General features: G+C 55.4%; 1 protein-coding gene across 3 annotated transcripts; it reads right to left on the reverse strand.

Annotated features, from left to right (window-relative positions):
• Positions 1-73: 73 nt before the first annotated feature.
• DUS3L (dihydrouridine synthase 3 like) lies at positions 74-8007 on the reverse strand. Of its 3 annotated transcripts, XM_025367513.1 has the most exons (13): positions 7472-8007; positions 6477-6765; positions 5643-6167; positions 4786-4827; positions 3519-3671; positions 3077-3193; positions 2783-2848; positions 2205-2315; positions 1894-1990; positions 1622-1697; positions 739-927; positions 515-643; positions 273-408 (listed from the first exon to the last, which is right to left on the reverse strand). In XM_025367513.1, the coding sequence occupies exons 1-13, from the start codon at positions 7579-7581 to the stop codon at positions 336-338; spliced, it is 1977 nt and encodes a 658-aa protein (XP_025223298.1). In that variant the 5' UTR covers positions 7582-8007; the 3' UTR covers positions 273-335. The 3 variants fall into 3 exon arrangements, with proteins under 3 accessions (XP_025223297.1, XP_025223298.1, XP_025223299.1); XM_025367512.1 differs by having other exon boundaries at positions 74-643; XM_025367514.1 differs by lacking the exon at positions 5643-6167 and having other exon boundaries at positions 6690-6765.
• Between the last annotated feature and the right edge of the window lie 8255 nt (positions 8008-16262).

Genomic DNA, 16262 nt, shown 5'->3' on the forward strand with positions numbered 1-16262 from the left:
AGGGGAGGGAGGACTCTGGGCCAGGCCTTTGCCTCTTCCAGCAACACCCCCTAACAGCTTCGAGGCTGCCTCCTCCAGACAGGCTGCCCTGATCTCCACGGGCATGCAGGCTGAGGGTCCCCGGGTCCTGCACCTGCTACCTTCTTGGGGGTCAAGGCCTCTTTGGGCACGAGCAGCACCCAGCTTGGGGCAGGGCCCATGGAGGCGGTCAAGAGGTTTGGGGAAGATGGGGGCCAAGGAGGGGCTGCTTCAGGGTCACAGAAAGGCCTGGATTTTAAAAGAATAAAATTTATTGTACTCTCCTCGCCCCACGGTGCCCCTGGAAAAGCCTGAGGCTACTTATACGCGTTGGCCTTGTGCTTCGGCAAGAAGACGAAGTTGGGGGGCACTGGTCCAAGGAGCATCTCACTGTGGGAGGGCAGGTGGAAAGCAAGGTCAGGCCCAGGGCCTGCAAAGCACCCTCCATGACCCAGGGCCCCGACTCCAGCCCTGCACCTCCAGCCCACCCAGGCACCTGATGCGGATCCAGTCGGCGGCCTTCTGGCTGGCCATCAGCGTCTCCAGGTAGTCGCGGCCCAGGTAGTAGGGCGGCCGCTCGTTGATCCTCTGTGGGAGCCGTTCCAGCAGCCCCACGGGCACGTACCTGCAGGCAGGTGGGCAGGCAGCAGAACAGGCTTGAGTCAGCCCTAGCCAGCCACGGCCCATGCGCCGCCCACCCCAGCCAGCCCCGGTGCCCACCGGCACAGGAAGGACAGCCACTCGAGCAGGAAGCGTCGGGTCTTCTCCACACCCTGCGTGTCCGAGCCCCAGTGCTCCAAGCCGTAGTTGGTAAAGTCCCGCAGGATGTCCAGGCGCTCGGACGACGAGATATCCCAGTGCCGCTGCTCCTTGATCTCCGTGAACAGCCACGGCTTGAGCAGGGCGCCACTGTGGGACGGGCGACGATCAGTGGGCTCAGCCACCAGCCTGCCTGGGATCGTGTGGCCCCTGCTTCCATGGCCTGGCCTGAGCCGGAGCCCAGACCACGAAACCTACTAAGCCTAGTAAGCCTCCCGGCTGTGTGCACACAACCTTCAAAGCCCAGGACTTTCTTTTCTTCTTTTCTTTTTTTTTTAGACAGAGTCTGGCTCTGTTGCCCAGGCTGGAGTGCAGTGATAAGATCTCGGCTCACTGTACAACCTCCATCTCCCAGATTTAAGCAATTCTGCCTCAGTCTCCCTAGTAGTTGGGATTACAGGCGTGCACTACCACACCTGGCTAATTTTTGTATTTTTAGTAGAGATGGGGTTTCACCACGTTGGCCAGGCTGGTCTTGAACTTCTGACCTCAAATGATCGGCCTGCCTTGGCCTCCCAAAGTGCTGGGATTACAGGGGTGAGCCAGCACACCTGGCCAAAGCCCAGGACTTTCAACCCACCATAATCAGATTCCATGGCAGCAGCAATTTTCAGTCCTCTCTGCCGCAACACAGCTGCAGCTCCTAACATCGCTCTCTGCCCCTCCCAACTTGGGACCAACAGCCTGCCACAGAGCAGGGGTGGGTGACGGCGTGTCGGGTTCGGGGCACTGCTGCTGTGCATTAAGCTGGAGCTGCGTCTCTGTAACATCTCTGGGCACTCACCGGGCAATCATGATCCCGGCAACACCAGTCTGCATGGCGCGGTTGGCATCCTCAAATGACAAGATGTCCCCATTTCCTGAGAAGACAGAGGTTGGGGTCTCAGGGAGACACGGGCAGGTGGGACCCTGGGGGTCTCCCCACCAGCCCTTCAGTTTTGGCTGACCCAGTGGCCCCCATCAGGGTGGTAGGAGGGGGTCCCAGGTGGGAAGGTGAACAGCCCAGAGTGACCGAGGGTGGCAGGGGAGAGGGAGGTGGCTTCCCGGAGCACCCACCGAACAGGGGCATGGGGCTGGCGGCCTCCACGCACTCCTCGATGTACTGCCAGTCGGCTAGCTTGGTGTAGCGCTGCTCCCGAGAGCGGCCGTGGAGCTGGGGGAGAAGCCGCCACGCAGGGTAGGAGGCAGAGAGTGAGACGCAGAGAGAAAGAGACCAAGAGAGCCAGGCTGAGAGGGACAGAGAGAGACAGAGGCGGAGACAGAGGGAGGTGCGGAGGTGAAGAGGGAGGGATGGGAGGAGAGGAGCCGTTAGGAAGGGACGCGGGGTCGACCCCGAGACCCTGATGCCGAGGCGTCCCAAGACCCACCGTGACGAGTGCCACGCCCCAGTCCCGCAGCTCGGGCAGCAGGCGGTGCGCCAGGTTCACACGCTCCTGGACGCCTGTGCGGATCTTCACAGTCAGTGGCACGTCCAACACCTATAGGATGGTGGGAGGTGGTGGGAGACACTGGGATGTGGTGGGAGGTTGTGGGAGACACTGGGAGGTGGTGGGAGATAGTGGGAGACGGTAGAATGTGGTGGGAGGTGGTGGGAGATAGTGGGAGATGGTGGGAGGCGGTGGGAGGTGGTGGGAGACAGTGGAATGTGGTAGGAGGTGGTGGGAGATGGAGGTGGCGGGAGATGGTGGGAGGGGGTGAGAGATGGTGGGAGGTGGTGGGAGATGGTGGGAGGTGGTGGGAGATGGTGGGAGGTGGTGAGAGATGGTGGGAGACACTGGGAGACGGTGGAATGTGGTAGGAGGTGGTGGGAGATGGTGGGAGGTGGCGGGAGATGGTGGGAGGTGGCGGGAGATGGTGGGAGGTGGCGGGAGGTGGTGGGAGGTGGTGGGAGGCAGGGCCTGGGGGAGTTGTTTGGGAGCCAATGTGGGGATGTGGCTGGCCATACCTGGTTCATGCCACGAACGATCTGCTGGAACTTGGTGGAGCGATTCATGAGGGCACAGCCCCCGCCCTGGAAGAGACAGGCAGGTGGAGGGAGGGCAGGACCCGGGCCACCCCAAGACCCCTCACCCCTGCTGCCTGGAGGCCCCCACCAGGAGATGTCAACCCGCAGGAAAGGCAGGGGCTCCAGGGCCACACTTGGGCCTGAACCCTTGACCCTCTACCCATGACATCGTTGGCTGGCCCAGTGCCTCCCTGCCCAGATGGGGAAATCAAGGCACACGTCCGGGGCCACTACCTTCTTGTACACGAGGTCGATGGGGCAGCCGACGTTGATGTCCACAAAATCCACCTCCACAGTGCGGCTCAGCAGCTCGGCGCACTTGGTCATGGTGTCGGGGAAGGCGCCCTCCAACTGTAGGTAGGCAGCGGCAGAACGGGGGGTAAGGGGAGAGTCTCAACTGTCCCCACTTGGCTGTTCCCTCCCCACTGGGGGGCCCTGAGCCAGCAGCCTCCTCTCTCGGGCCCTCCCTGGAAGGAGCCAAGGTCTGTCTGTAAGCCACTGGTCCCCGGCCACGGTCATCGGTCCCCAGAGGTGGATCAGGGAACCACCCCCATTCCCCCATTCCACAGCTGAGGCCAGGGGGTCGAGGAGGCAACCAGGGCAGACCTGGAACCTGGCTCTGAGACAGCGCAGCCGAGGGCCCCTCCGCTCTCCCTCCCTCGGGGCGGGCAGTGACCTGGACACCAAAGATGTCTTCGCACTGGTGGCGTTTGAGCAGGGCCCACTCGGACATCTGGCCCTGCAGCAGGTTGGTGCAGACGGCCATCTCTCCGCATGTCACGTCCGCCCCGAAGCGCTTGCAGATCCGTCGGAAGGGCAGGTTCCCACACTGAGGGGGGAGCAGGAGACACATATGCTCATGCACACACGCACACACACACACACACCACACAAACACACACATACACACAGACACACGCACACATGCATACACACACAGACCCCCCCACACACTATGCACACAGACACACATACACACACACATACATACAAACACACATGCATACACACTATGCACACAGACACACACAGAGACACAGACACACGCATACAAACACACACACAATGCACACACACACATACACATGCATACATACAAACACACATACACACTGCACACACACACACACACGCATACACACAAACACACATACACAATGCAGACACATACACACGCATACATACACACACACACTATGCACACAGACACACACATACATACAAACACACACGCATACACACACTATGCACACACACAGACACACACATACAAACACACACGCATACACACACACTATGCACACAGACACACACGCATACAAACACACACACATACACACACACTATGCACACAGACACACACACACGCATACACATGCATACATACACGCATACACACTATGCACACAGACACACACACGCATACACATGCATACAAACATGCATACACACACACTATGCAGACACACACACACAGACACACACAGACACACGCATACATACACACACATACACACTGCACGCAGACACACACACTATGCACACAGACACACAAACACGCATACATACAAACACACACATGCACACACACTGCACAGACACACACATACATACACACTATGCACACAGACACACACACACAGACATACATACACACGCATACATACAAACACATGCATACACACACTATGCACACACACACAGAGACACATACATACGCATACATACACACACACATACACATGCATACATACAAACACACATGCATACACACACACACATACACACACTACGCACACAGACACACACACAGACACACACACAGCCGGATCCTGAATATGCGCCCCAGCCCCACAATCCAGCAGGTGCGGAGACACTGAGCCCTGCTGGAATGGCCACATTGCCACCCTGCCACCCCAGCAGCCACCTGACCCAGGTCCTACCGTGGTGAGGGGGGCCAGGTAAAGTTTGCCACGGATGTCCAGCTAGAGGGAAAAAAAATACAAGTGAAGCTTGGGCCTCCACCCCAGCTGCTGAGGCCCTGGACCTCCCTTCTCCCCACAGTCCAGGACACACTTGGCCCTGGCCCCAATGGCCTGGCTCCTTTTCTGGGCCTCTGCATGTGCCAATCAATCCCTTGATCAGGAATGTTCTTTTCCTCATCGTCTCCTCCACTGGAAAGCTTCTACTTAACCATCCAAACCCAGCTGCAATGCCCCCTCCTCCAGGAAGCCTTCTATATTGTCCCCTGCTGCCCAACCGTGACCCTGTGGGACTGAGAGTGTGCCCAGCTTTTTTTTTTTTTCCCCCAGATGCAGTCTTGCTCTGTCGCCCAGGCTGGAGTGCAGTGGCACAATCTTGGCTCAATGCAACATCCGCCTCCTGGGTTCAAGCGATTCTCCTGCTTCAGCCTCCTGAGTAGCTTGAATTACAGGCTCCCGCCACTATGCCCGGCTAATTTTTGTATTTTTAGTAGAGACACAGTTTCACCATGATGGCTAGGCTGGTCTTGAACTCCCGATCTCAAATAATCTGCCTGCCTCAGCCTCCCAAAGCGTTGGGATTACAAGCGTGAGCCACCGCGCCCGGCCCTGTCCAGCTCTTTCTGTCACCACCAGAGTGGGACCTCCTGAAGGCTGGGCCCAGGACAGAGCACAGAGAGGGAGACTCAGCTGGGAGCTCCTTCAAGGCACAGCCTCTGACTCCCAGGGAGCTAGAACAGGAACGTGCTCACAGCTGGTGCCTAATAGATGCACACCTGATGGACAGGTGTGCTACTGACATTGCTCTCAACACGTACCCGCTTCTTCTCACAGGGCCGCAGCCTGACCACGTCTTCATCCGTCAGGGGCCCGCAGGTCCGCACGGGGCTGCTAGGAGGGGTGCTAGTGCCCAGCCCTGTGGGGACCTGCTGGGCGCCACAGTTGTCCTGCCTGGGAGCACCCTCGGCTGCCGTGCCCTCGGGTACAGCAGCAGCAGGTGTGGGGCCCGGCGGCTGGCCCTGGCTGAACCGGCGCAGGGCCTGCTCAGCTCGCTCGAAGCGGACCTCGCGCCTCCGTAGCTGCTGCTGCAGGGCTTTGTCCAGGCCGTTGCGCACGGGTGGGGGCTGGGCCCCGCGGGCCGCCAACTCCTCCTGCACCAGGTTCTGTCCCTCGGGCCCCAAATGGGCCCCAGCGAAGCGGCAGGTCACGCCGTAGGGGCACCTGCCGAAGGTCTGGAAGAGCACACAGCGGGGGCCCAGGTCGGCCGGCTTAGTCTCCAGGTAGCGCCGCACGTCGTGCAGGAAGCGGCAGCGATCGCCGAAGAAACACTTAGCAGCCGACTCCTGCGGGCAAACAGGGAAGGAGTGAGGGAGGACAGGGAGACCCCGGGGCAGCCCAGCAGTCAGGGATTCAAACTCTAGGTCACCCCTCCTGGCTCTGTGTCCCTGAGCAAGTCAGGCACCTCACTGTGCCTCTGCCTCTCCATTGGTACAGTAACAACAATGACAAGCCCCACAATATATCCGGAGGAGGATGAAGACGGAATGGCATCAGAGCAAGCTCACTGCTCACTGCTGAAGGCCCAGGAGCTTTCTAACAATTCCCCACCGCCAGGAAACACCCGGCAGGAATGCTCACGTGGCCGCACTCGCCTGGATCAGGGAGGGGCACAGCCTGTTCTTGTCGTAGTGTGTGGGCTTCACATGAGGCCGGCCCTTGTTTTGTCCCCGGGCCCTCTTCTGAGTCTGCGGCTGCTCCCTGGGCTCTGCTGCCTCCTCCGTCTGCCCGTCCTCCGTCTGTCCATCCTCCAGTCGGATCCGCTTAGCCTCAGGCTCAGCCAGGTCATTGCCAGCTGAGTCTCCTACCTCGGTTTCCCGGCAAGGCTTCTCCTGCCCTTTGGCTTCCAGGAATTGGTGAAACTGCTCCTTGGTGGTGAGGTATCTGCCGACAGACAGGGAAAGGAAAACCCTCTAAACGTAGAGTCAATAAACACTAGCGAAAGGAGGCTAGAAACACTTGCCCGTGCTTAAATCCTTCTGCTGATGGGGAGCTCACTACTTAAGAACTAGCCAGCTCCCAGCCTGGGAGCCCCTCAGGGCCTCAAAAAAGATCTATTTTGTCCCTGGGTCCTCACTGTCCAAAGTGTTGCGCGAAACTATTATCAGGTTCAGTCAAGAACGTCCCTGCGCATGTTAGGCTAAGAAAAACTACAATTCCCAGCATGCCTTGAAGCGGAGTCTAAGCCGCCACATTTCCCTGCACGCCTTTCGGCCCTTCAAACACCGCAAGCCCCAGCACGCCCCACGGCACTCCAAACCCAGGACCCGCCAGTAACCGCCGCTGGCGGGGCACATGCGCCGTATGTCCATATGCAGGGACTACAGTCCCCAGTATGCACCGCGAGCCTGGCCTCAAATCCCACCTGCCCTAGCATGCACGTGGTGTCCTTCGCGCATGTGACGGTCCCCAACGTGCACGATCTCAGATACCTCCGCTGACCACACTGCAGGCGGAAGAACGGTCCGGAATGAAGAACCGATGGCTTCTCGCCCTTAGCCGCTGCCTAATTTCCCGGCATGCACAGCTTGGGCCACGCTATGGGTGCCGGAAAGGGCCCTTGAACTTCCCTCCTGCCCCGGCGACTCACTGAGGCTTAATGGGCGCCACTCCCCGTTCCAACGCTCCGGCTCCTGAGTCGCCGCCACCACCGTTCTCTAGAGGGGCCTCCGCCGTTCCCTCCGCCGTTCCCTCCGCCATCGGCGCCCCTCACGCCCGTTCTGGAGTGTGGCGGGAAGGCCTTCCGGGTCACGCGTGTCTTCCCTGCTTTGCTGGGGAAGTGCGCATGCTCGTGTCGTTCCAATGACGCCATTGCGCGCCCGTGACGCAACGCGGGGGCGGGGTGCCTGTACATGGGTGGAGCCTCAGATCCTATATAAACTAGAGCCTGGCCGCTTGCAAACTGAATTGCAATCAGCTTCTGGACTCGCGGAGCCTGCTTGTTAGGGTGTTTTGGGGGTTTTGTCTTTATTCTGTTTGAAACGGTCTCGTTCTGTCGCCCAGGCTGGAGTGCAGTGGTACGATCACGACTCACTGCAGCCTCTTCCTGGGCTCAAGCGATCCTCCCACTTCAGCCTCCCGAGTAGCTGCGTCTGCAGACATGCACCAATAGGCCTGGCTAATTTTTAAATTTTCTGTAGAGACGACGTTTCACCAGGTTGCCCAGGCTCATCTCGAACTCTTGGGCTCAAGCGATTCTCCCACTTTGGCCTCCCAAGCATTGGGATTACAGGCGTGAGCCATGGTTCCCAGCCCCTACTAGGGTTTTAAAAAATGTAAATTAGGGGTCGGGCACGGTGGCTCACACCTGTAATCCCAGCACTTTGGGAGGCCGAGGCGGGCGAATCACCTGAGGTCAGGAGTTTGAGACCAGCCTAGACAACGTGGTGAAACCCCATCTCTACTAAAAATATAAAAAATTATCTGGGCGTGGTGGCACATGCCTGTCATCCCAGCTACTTGGGAGGCTGAGGCAGGAAAATCGCTTGAACCAGGGAGGTGGAGGTTGCAGTGAGCTGAAATCACACCATTGCACTCCAGCTTGAGTGACAAAGCGAGACTCTGCCTCCAAATAAATAAATAAAGCCGGATGCGGTGGCTCACGCCTGTAATCCCAGCAATTTGGGAGGCGGAGGAAGGCAGATCACCTGAGGTCAGGAGTTCGAGACCAGCCTGGACAACATGGCAAAACCCCATCTCTACTAAAAATACAAAAATTAGCCAGGCGTGGTAGTGGGCGCCTGTAATCCCAGCTACTCAGGAGGCTGAGGCAGGAGAATTGCTTGAACCCGGGAGGAGGAGGTTACGGTGAGCCAAGATCGGGCCACTTCACTCCAGCCTGGGCGACAAAGCAAGACTCCATCTCAAAAAAACAAGAACAAAAAAAAGTAAATTACACTACTTTTATGCAGGACATTAGTTTCAACAAATAATTAGTTGAGCGTCTGTATGCCAGATGCTGTGGTAGATGCTGGGGGTGTGGTAGTAAACAAAACGGAGAAATCATTGCTTTTCAGAGCTCACTTGGGAGTCGGAAACACAGACAAAAAACATAATACTCCTCGGAATTTGGGGGATTGGTTCCAAGACCGCTCATACCAAAATCCGCGTATACTCAAGTTACCCAGTCGCCCAACGGAATCCCTGTATAGGAAAAATTCGCCCTTTGTATCCGCAGGTTTCCCATCCCGCCTCCGCATTTGGTAGGGGTTAAAGAACCCGCGGATACGGATGGCCAACTGTATTTCATTTTTTAAAGACTACTTATAAGTGGTTGGATGCAGTTCAAACCCGAGTTGTTCAAGAGTCAACTGTACATAAGTAAATTAAACCGTAAAAGAGGAGGTAATAAAGCAGTAAGGTGGATTTGGAATTCTACCCTTGGCTGTTGGGTTGTTTTTTTTTTTTTTTTTTTGAGACGCAGTCTCGCTCTGTCGCCCAGGCTGGAGTGCAGTGGCGCAATCTCGGCGCACTGCACACTCCGCCTCGCGGGGACACGCCATTCTCCTGCCTCAGCCTCCCAAGTAGGTGGGACTACAGGCGCCCGCCCCCACGCCCGGCTAATTTTTTTGTATTTTTAGTAGAGACGGGGTTTCACCGTGTTAGCCAGGATGTTCTTGAGCTCCTGACCTCGTGATCCGCCCGCCTCGGTCTCCCAAAGTGCTGGGATTACAGGCATGAGCCACTGTGCCCGGCCTTTCTTTTTTTTTTTTTTTTTGTAAGAGGAAGTCTGGCTCTGTCGCCCAGGCTGGAGTGCAGTGGCGCGATCTCGGCTGTTTGCAACCTCCACCTTTCCGGTTCAAGCGATTCTCCTGCCTCAGCCTCCCAGGTAGCTGGGATTACAGACACCCACTACCATGCCTGGCTAAGTTTTGTGTTTTTAGTACAGATGGGGTTTCATCATGTTGGGCAGGCTGGTCTTAAACTCCTGGCCTCAAGTGATGCACCTGCCTTGGCCTCCCAAAATGCAGGGATTACAGGCGTGAGTCACTCTCCCCAGCTGAATTTTAATTGTTTTTGAGAGACAGAGTTTATTTATTTAAATTTATTTATTTACTTATTTAAAAAATAGATTTATTTATTTTTTGAGACAGAATCTTGCTCTGTTGCCCAGGCTGGAATACAGTGGTGCAATTATAGGTCACTGCTGCAGTTACAGTTGTTAATAGGCCGGCCAGGGAAGGCTTCCTGGGGAAGGTCATGTTTGAGAGTATTTGGAAGAGCTGCGGGAGAGAGTTGTAGGGATATTAGAGGGAAAGTGTCCCAGGTGGAGGGAACAGCCAGTGCAAAGGCCCTGAGGCAGGAGGAAAAGTCCTGGCATGTTGGAGGAACATTGAGGAGGCCCATGTGGTTGGAGCAGACAGTCCAAGGGGGAGAGAAGGAGGAAGCAGGGAAGGGAGGTGAAAAGGTGAGGGTTTTGCAGGACTCAGTGAGCTTCGAGAAGGACTTGGGCTTTCATCATATGTGAGTGAAATGAGAGCCACAGAAGGCTGTGCGCCAAGGAAAGCTGTATCTACTCAGCATTTGCCGGAGTCCCCACCAAGCCCAATTGTGCCCCCTAAACTCCCTATTCCTGGAGAAGGTTTGGTGTGCACAGGAAATTCAGGGCTCTGGACTCAACCAGGTTTGAATCCCTGCCCCTCCACTTACCAGCTGGAACCATTGGGCATCTCATTTAGCCTTTCTCACACCCCAGACACCTCATCAATAAAATGGGGCAGATAAAAGTATCTCCCTTAGGCCGGGCGTGGTGGCTCACGCCTGTAATCCCAGCACTTTGGGAGGGCAAGGCAGGCGGATCACGAGGTCAAGAGATCAAGACCATCCTGGCCAATATGGTGAAACCCCCTCTCTACTAAAAATACAAAAATTAGCCGGGCTTGGTGGCACACGCCTGTAATCCCAGCTACTTGCGAGGCTGAGGCAGGAGAATCACTTGAACACGGGAGGTGGAACTTGCAGTGAGCCAAGATCGCGCGACTACACTCCAGCCTGGTGACACAGAGAGACTCTGTCTCAAAAAAAAAAAAAAAGATGGGGAAACTGAGGCCCAAAGAGGGAAGGGATTTGCCCGAGGCCACAACTGGCTTGGAACCTGCTTTTCTAAGACCTGGGAGAAAGTGGAGGGGAGAGCGGGCATTTTGTCTTCCATCTCTGGCCTCGGCTGCCCTCTGTAGGACAATCTGGGAACAAAACGGTGGAACCTGGGAATCTAAAACTGGAAAAGGCCGGGCACCTTGGCTTAATGCTGTAATCCTAGCCCTCTGGAGACAGGAGGATCGCTTGAGGCCAGGCGTTCCGGACCAGCAGCCTTGGCCACTTAGAGAGGAGACCTCTTCTCTGGAAAAAAATTGAAAAACTAGCTGGGCATCGTGGCACACATCTGTGGATCCATCTACTCGGGAGGCTGAGGCAGGAGGATTGCTTGAGACTGGGAGGTCGATGCTGCAGTGAGCTATGATCGTGCCACTGCACTCCAGCCTGGTCAACAGAGTGAGACCCCATCTCTAAAAATAAATAAATGGCTAGGTGCGGTGGCTCATGTAGTCCCAGTACTTAGGGAAACCGAGGCGGTTGAGTCATTTGAGGCCAGAAGTTCAAGACCAGCCTGGGCAACATGTTGAAACCCTGTCTCTACTAAAACTACACAAAAATTAGCCAGGTATGGTGGTGGGTGCCTGTAATCCCAGCTACTGGAGTGGCTGAGGCATGAGAATCACTTGAAACCCAGAGGCGGAGGTTGCAGTGAGCTGAGATCGTGCCACTGCACTCCAGCTTGGACAACAAAGTGAGATCCTATCTCAAAAAAAAAAAGTATATATAAAATAAAAATTAAAAATAAATCAATAAAACCAGAAGAAACCAAAGTAGTCAGGGTGAGACTTTTTTTTTTTTTTTTGGATTAAGTCTCGCTCTTGTCACCCAGGCTGGAGTGCAATGGCGCAATCTCAACTCGCTGCAACCTCTGCCTCCTGGGTTCAAGCCATTCTCCTGCCTCAGCCTCCCGAGTAGCTAGGATTATAGGCACCCACCACCACGCCCAGCTAATTTTTGTATTTTTAGTAGAGACAGGGTTTTGCCATGTTGGCCAGGCTGATCTCGAACTCCTGACCTCAGGCGATCCGCCTACCTTGACCTCCCAAAGTGCTGGGATTACAGATGTGAGTCACCACGCCTGACTGGGGTGAGACTTCTTGTCTATCTGGGCTTGTCCACCATCCAGGGATGGGTACTCCTCCCTCCAGGGGTGCCCATCCATTCCCCTCTGAGGTTCTCCCACTTTTCTTTCTCATCATGTCACCACTCCCCCAGATAGCTTTGAAGAGACAATTGTCAGATGGAAGAAACTGAGGCCCACAAAAGGCAACCTCAGGAATGTGGCCTCCTCTCTCTGGGCCTCAGCCTTGAAGAAGAGATCTCCCAGGGCTGCCTGGCTGTGCCCTGTGATAACTCCACCTCCTCAGTGTAAGGCAATCCCAGAAGGCTTCCTGTAGGAGGAGGGCTGTGGATTGGCCATTGCCAAGTATGATATTAATATGAATAAAATAACATCAACTGTTTACTATTATATATTATCATTTATTATTATTATTATATTGTTGTCATTATTTTTGAGACAGAATCTCACTCTGTCACCTAGGCTGGTGTGCAGTGGCCCGATCTCGGCTCACTGCAACCTCTGCCTGCCGGGTTCAAGCAATTCTCCTGCCTCAGCCTCCCGAATAGCTGAGACTACAGGCACGTGCCACCATGCTTGGCTAATTTTTTGTATGTTTAGTAGAGACAGGGTTTCACCATGCTGGCCAGGCTTGTCTCAAACTCCTGACCTCGTGACCTGCCCGCTTCAGCCTCCCAAAGTGCTGGGATTACAGGCGTGAGCCACTGCGCCTGGCCATTATTATATTATTATAGTGGTATAATATTGTTTACCAGTAGCTGAACAATTATTGAACACTTTGTGTACTAGGCCCCGTTCTAAGCCTTCTTTTTCTTCTTCTTCTTTTTTTTTTTCTTCAGAGACAGGGCCCCGGCTGGAGTGCAGTGGCAGGATCATAGCTCACTGCAGCTTCGATCTCGTAGGGTTAAGTGATCTTCCTGTCTTAGCCTCCCAAGTAACTCGGACTACAGGCTCATGCCACCTTGCCTGGCTAAATTTTCTATATTTCCTATAGATGAGATCTTGCTGTGTTGCCCGGGGTGGTCTTGAACTTCTGGCCTCATGCAATCAAGCAGAAAGAGTTGGAGGCTGGAGCCAGGCACGGTGGTTCATGCCTGTCATCCCAGCACTTTGGGAGGTCAAGGTGAGCGGATCATGAGGTCAGGAGTTCGAGACCAGCCTGGCCAACATGGCAAAACCCTGTCTCTACTAAAAATACAAAAATTAGCTGGGCGTGGTGGTGGGTGCCTATAATCCTAGCTACTCGGGAGGCTGAGGCAGGAGAATGGCTTGAACCCAGGAGGCAGAGGTTGCAGCGAGTTGAGATTGCGCCATTGCACTCCAGCCTGGGTGACAGAGCAAGACTCCCTCTCAAAAAAAAAAAAAAAAGGGTTGGAGGCTGGGTGTGGTGGCTCAACCTGTAATCCCAGCACTTTGGGAGGCCAAGGCGGGCAGATCACGAGATCAGGAGTTCGAGACCAGCCTGGCCAACATAGTGAAACCCTGTCCCTACTAAAAATACAAAAATTAGCCAGGCATGTTGGTGAGCACCTGTAGTCCTAGCTACTTGGGAGGCTGAGGCAGGAGAATCTCTAGAACCTGGGAGGCAGAGGTTGTGGTGAGCCAAGATCATGCCACTGCCCTCCAGCCTGGGCAACAGAGCAAGACTCCATCTCAAAGACACACACACACACACACACACACACACACACACACGACCAAAATTAGCCGAGCATGGTGGCACACCCCTGTAATCCCAGCTGCTTGGGAGGCTGAGGCATGAGGATCGCTTGAACCTGGGAGGTGGAGGCCGCAGTGAGCTGAGATCGGGCCACCGCACTCCAGTCTGAATGACAGAGATAGACTCTGTCTCAAAAAAAAACACCTCCCTGACTGTCGCCTGCTCAGAGTGGGTTCAGTGCCCACTTTGGGCTCTGCGGCTTTCTTTCTTTCTTTTTTTTTAGACAGAGTCTCACTCTGTTGCCCAGGCTGGAGTGCGGTGGTGCAGTCTCAGCTCACTGCAACCTCTGCCGACTGGGTTCAAGTGATTCTCCTGTCTCAGCTTCCCTAGTAGCTGGAATTACAGGCATGCGCCACAACACCCAGCTAATTTTTTTATTTTTAGTAGAGACGGGGTTTCACCATGTTGGCCAGGCTGGTCTCGAACTCCTGGCCTTAAGTGATCCACCCGCCTCGGGCTCCCAAAGTGCTGGGATTACAGGCGTGAGCCACCACACCTGGCTTGGGCTCTGCAGCTTTCTGAATGGCCCCCGATCAGGGCCGGGCAGGACTGGGGATGCCTGGCCACGTGCCCGTCTTTCCCACTGGATGATGAGCCCAGAGACTGTGGGAAACGGGCTTAGCTTAGTCACTTTGTGTCCCCAGCGCCCAACACAGGGTCTGGTACACAAGCGGTGTTCCGTGGACACTTGCTGAGTGAATGCGTCTTACCATGACGGGGGAAACTGAGGCACAAAGCGACAGAGCCTGCTTTAGAGAATCCCACCTTCTCTGAGGCTGGGGGAGAGGGCTGAGGGCTTCCCAAGGGCCCTGGCTCAAGCTATTGGTGTCACTGTACAGTGTGTGGGGACATTGAGGAATATGTACCCCAATCCCGGACCAGGCCTGGACCGTCCTTGACTAACCTGGAGAAAGGAGAATGGAGGTCAGTGGTCTTGGGGCCCCTGAGCAGGTAGGGAGACTGAGGCACCCAGGTAGCGGTGGAGTAGGACCTGCGGACTCAACTGGTGGTCTTTTGTTCAGTCAACAGCTGGTTCTTTCTCTCTCTCTCTTTTTCTCTCTCTCTCCCCTTTATCCTCCCTCCCTCCCTCCCTCCCTTCCTTCCTTTCTTCCTTCCTTCCTTTTACTATTTTTCGAGACGGAGTCTCGCTCTGTCACCCAGGCTGGAGTGCAGTAGCGCGATCTTGGCTCACTGCAACCTCCTCCTCCCAAGTTTAAGCGATTCTCATGCCTCAGCCTTCTAAGTAGCCGGGCTTACAGGTGCCCGCCACCACGCCCAGCTACTTTTTGTAGTTTTAGTAGAGACGACGTTTCACCAAATTGGCCAGGCTGGTCGCAAACTCCTGACCTCAAGTGATCCACCCACCTCGGCCTCCTAAAGTGCTAGGATTACAGGCGTGAGCCACCGTGCCCGGCCACTGTTTCTCTCTTTCTTTTTAGAGACAGGATCTTGTTCTTCCACCCAGGCTGGAGTGCAGTGGCATGATCTCGGCTCAATGCAGTCTCAACTTCCTGGGCTCAAGTAATCCTCCTGCCTCAGCCTCCTGAGTCGCTGGGACCGCAGGCGCCCACCACCATGCCTGGCTAATTTCTGTATTTTTTGTAGAGATAGGGTCTCATCATGCTGTGCTGGCTGGTCTCAGACTCTTGGGTTCAAGCAATCCTCCCACCTCAGTCTCTCAAAGTGCTGGGATTACAGACATGCGCCACTGTGCCCAACCTATTCTTCCTGTTTCTAACTCAGAGAACATTTCTTGTTCTTTCTGTATTTCTTTCTCTGACCTTCTCGAATCGCTCTCGAATTTTTCTCTGCATCTCTGCCTCTCTCTAGCTCCCCCTCCCTCCATGCTCCTCAGTCTCTCCCCCACTCTGTGTTCGCCTCTTGCCCTCTCTGCAGCCCTCTCGCCCAGGCCGGATGGGGGTGGCAGCGGCAGGGCAGGTGCGGCCCCGGGCTCAGTGCCCGACGCTGCTGCGGCCGCCCCGGATTTGTGGCTGCGACTCCTTTATCTGTGGCTGCAGCTGCTCCTTATCTCCTGGCTTCAGGACAGGAGCCCGGGATTAGGGCAGCCCGGGCCAAGGACGCGAGATGGCAAGGCGGGCGGGTGGGTGGGAGGTGGTAGAGAGCGGGGGAGCCGGGTGCGAGCGCGTGTCCCTGAGTGTGTGTGCGTGTGGGAGCCAGACTGCGGTGGATGCGTGACTTGGGGGAGGCCTGTGTGTGCCATTGTGTGTCTGCATGACTGTGTGTCTGTTGTGTTATGAAGGTGCATGAGGGATTGTGTACATACCTTGGTGGCTGTGGCTTGTGTAGGACTCTGTGTGTGTTTATGTGTGTGTGTGTTTATGTGTGTGTGTGTGTTTGTGTTTATGTGTGTGTGTGTTTATGTGTGTGTGTGTGTTTATGTGTGTGTGTGTGTGTTTGTGTTTATGTGTGTGTGTGTGTTTATGTGTGTGTGTGTGTTTGTGTGTGGTTGTGCATGAATGTTGG

Source organism: Theropithecus gelada, chromosome 19 (assembly GCF_003255815.1).
Source record: "Theropithecus gelada isolate Dixy chromosome 19, Tgel_1.0, whole genome shotgun sequence".
NCBI lineage: Eukaryota > Metazoa > Chordata > Mammalia > Primates > Cercopithecidae > Theropithecus > Theropithecus gelada.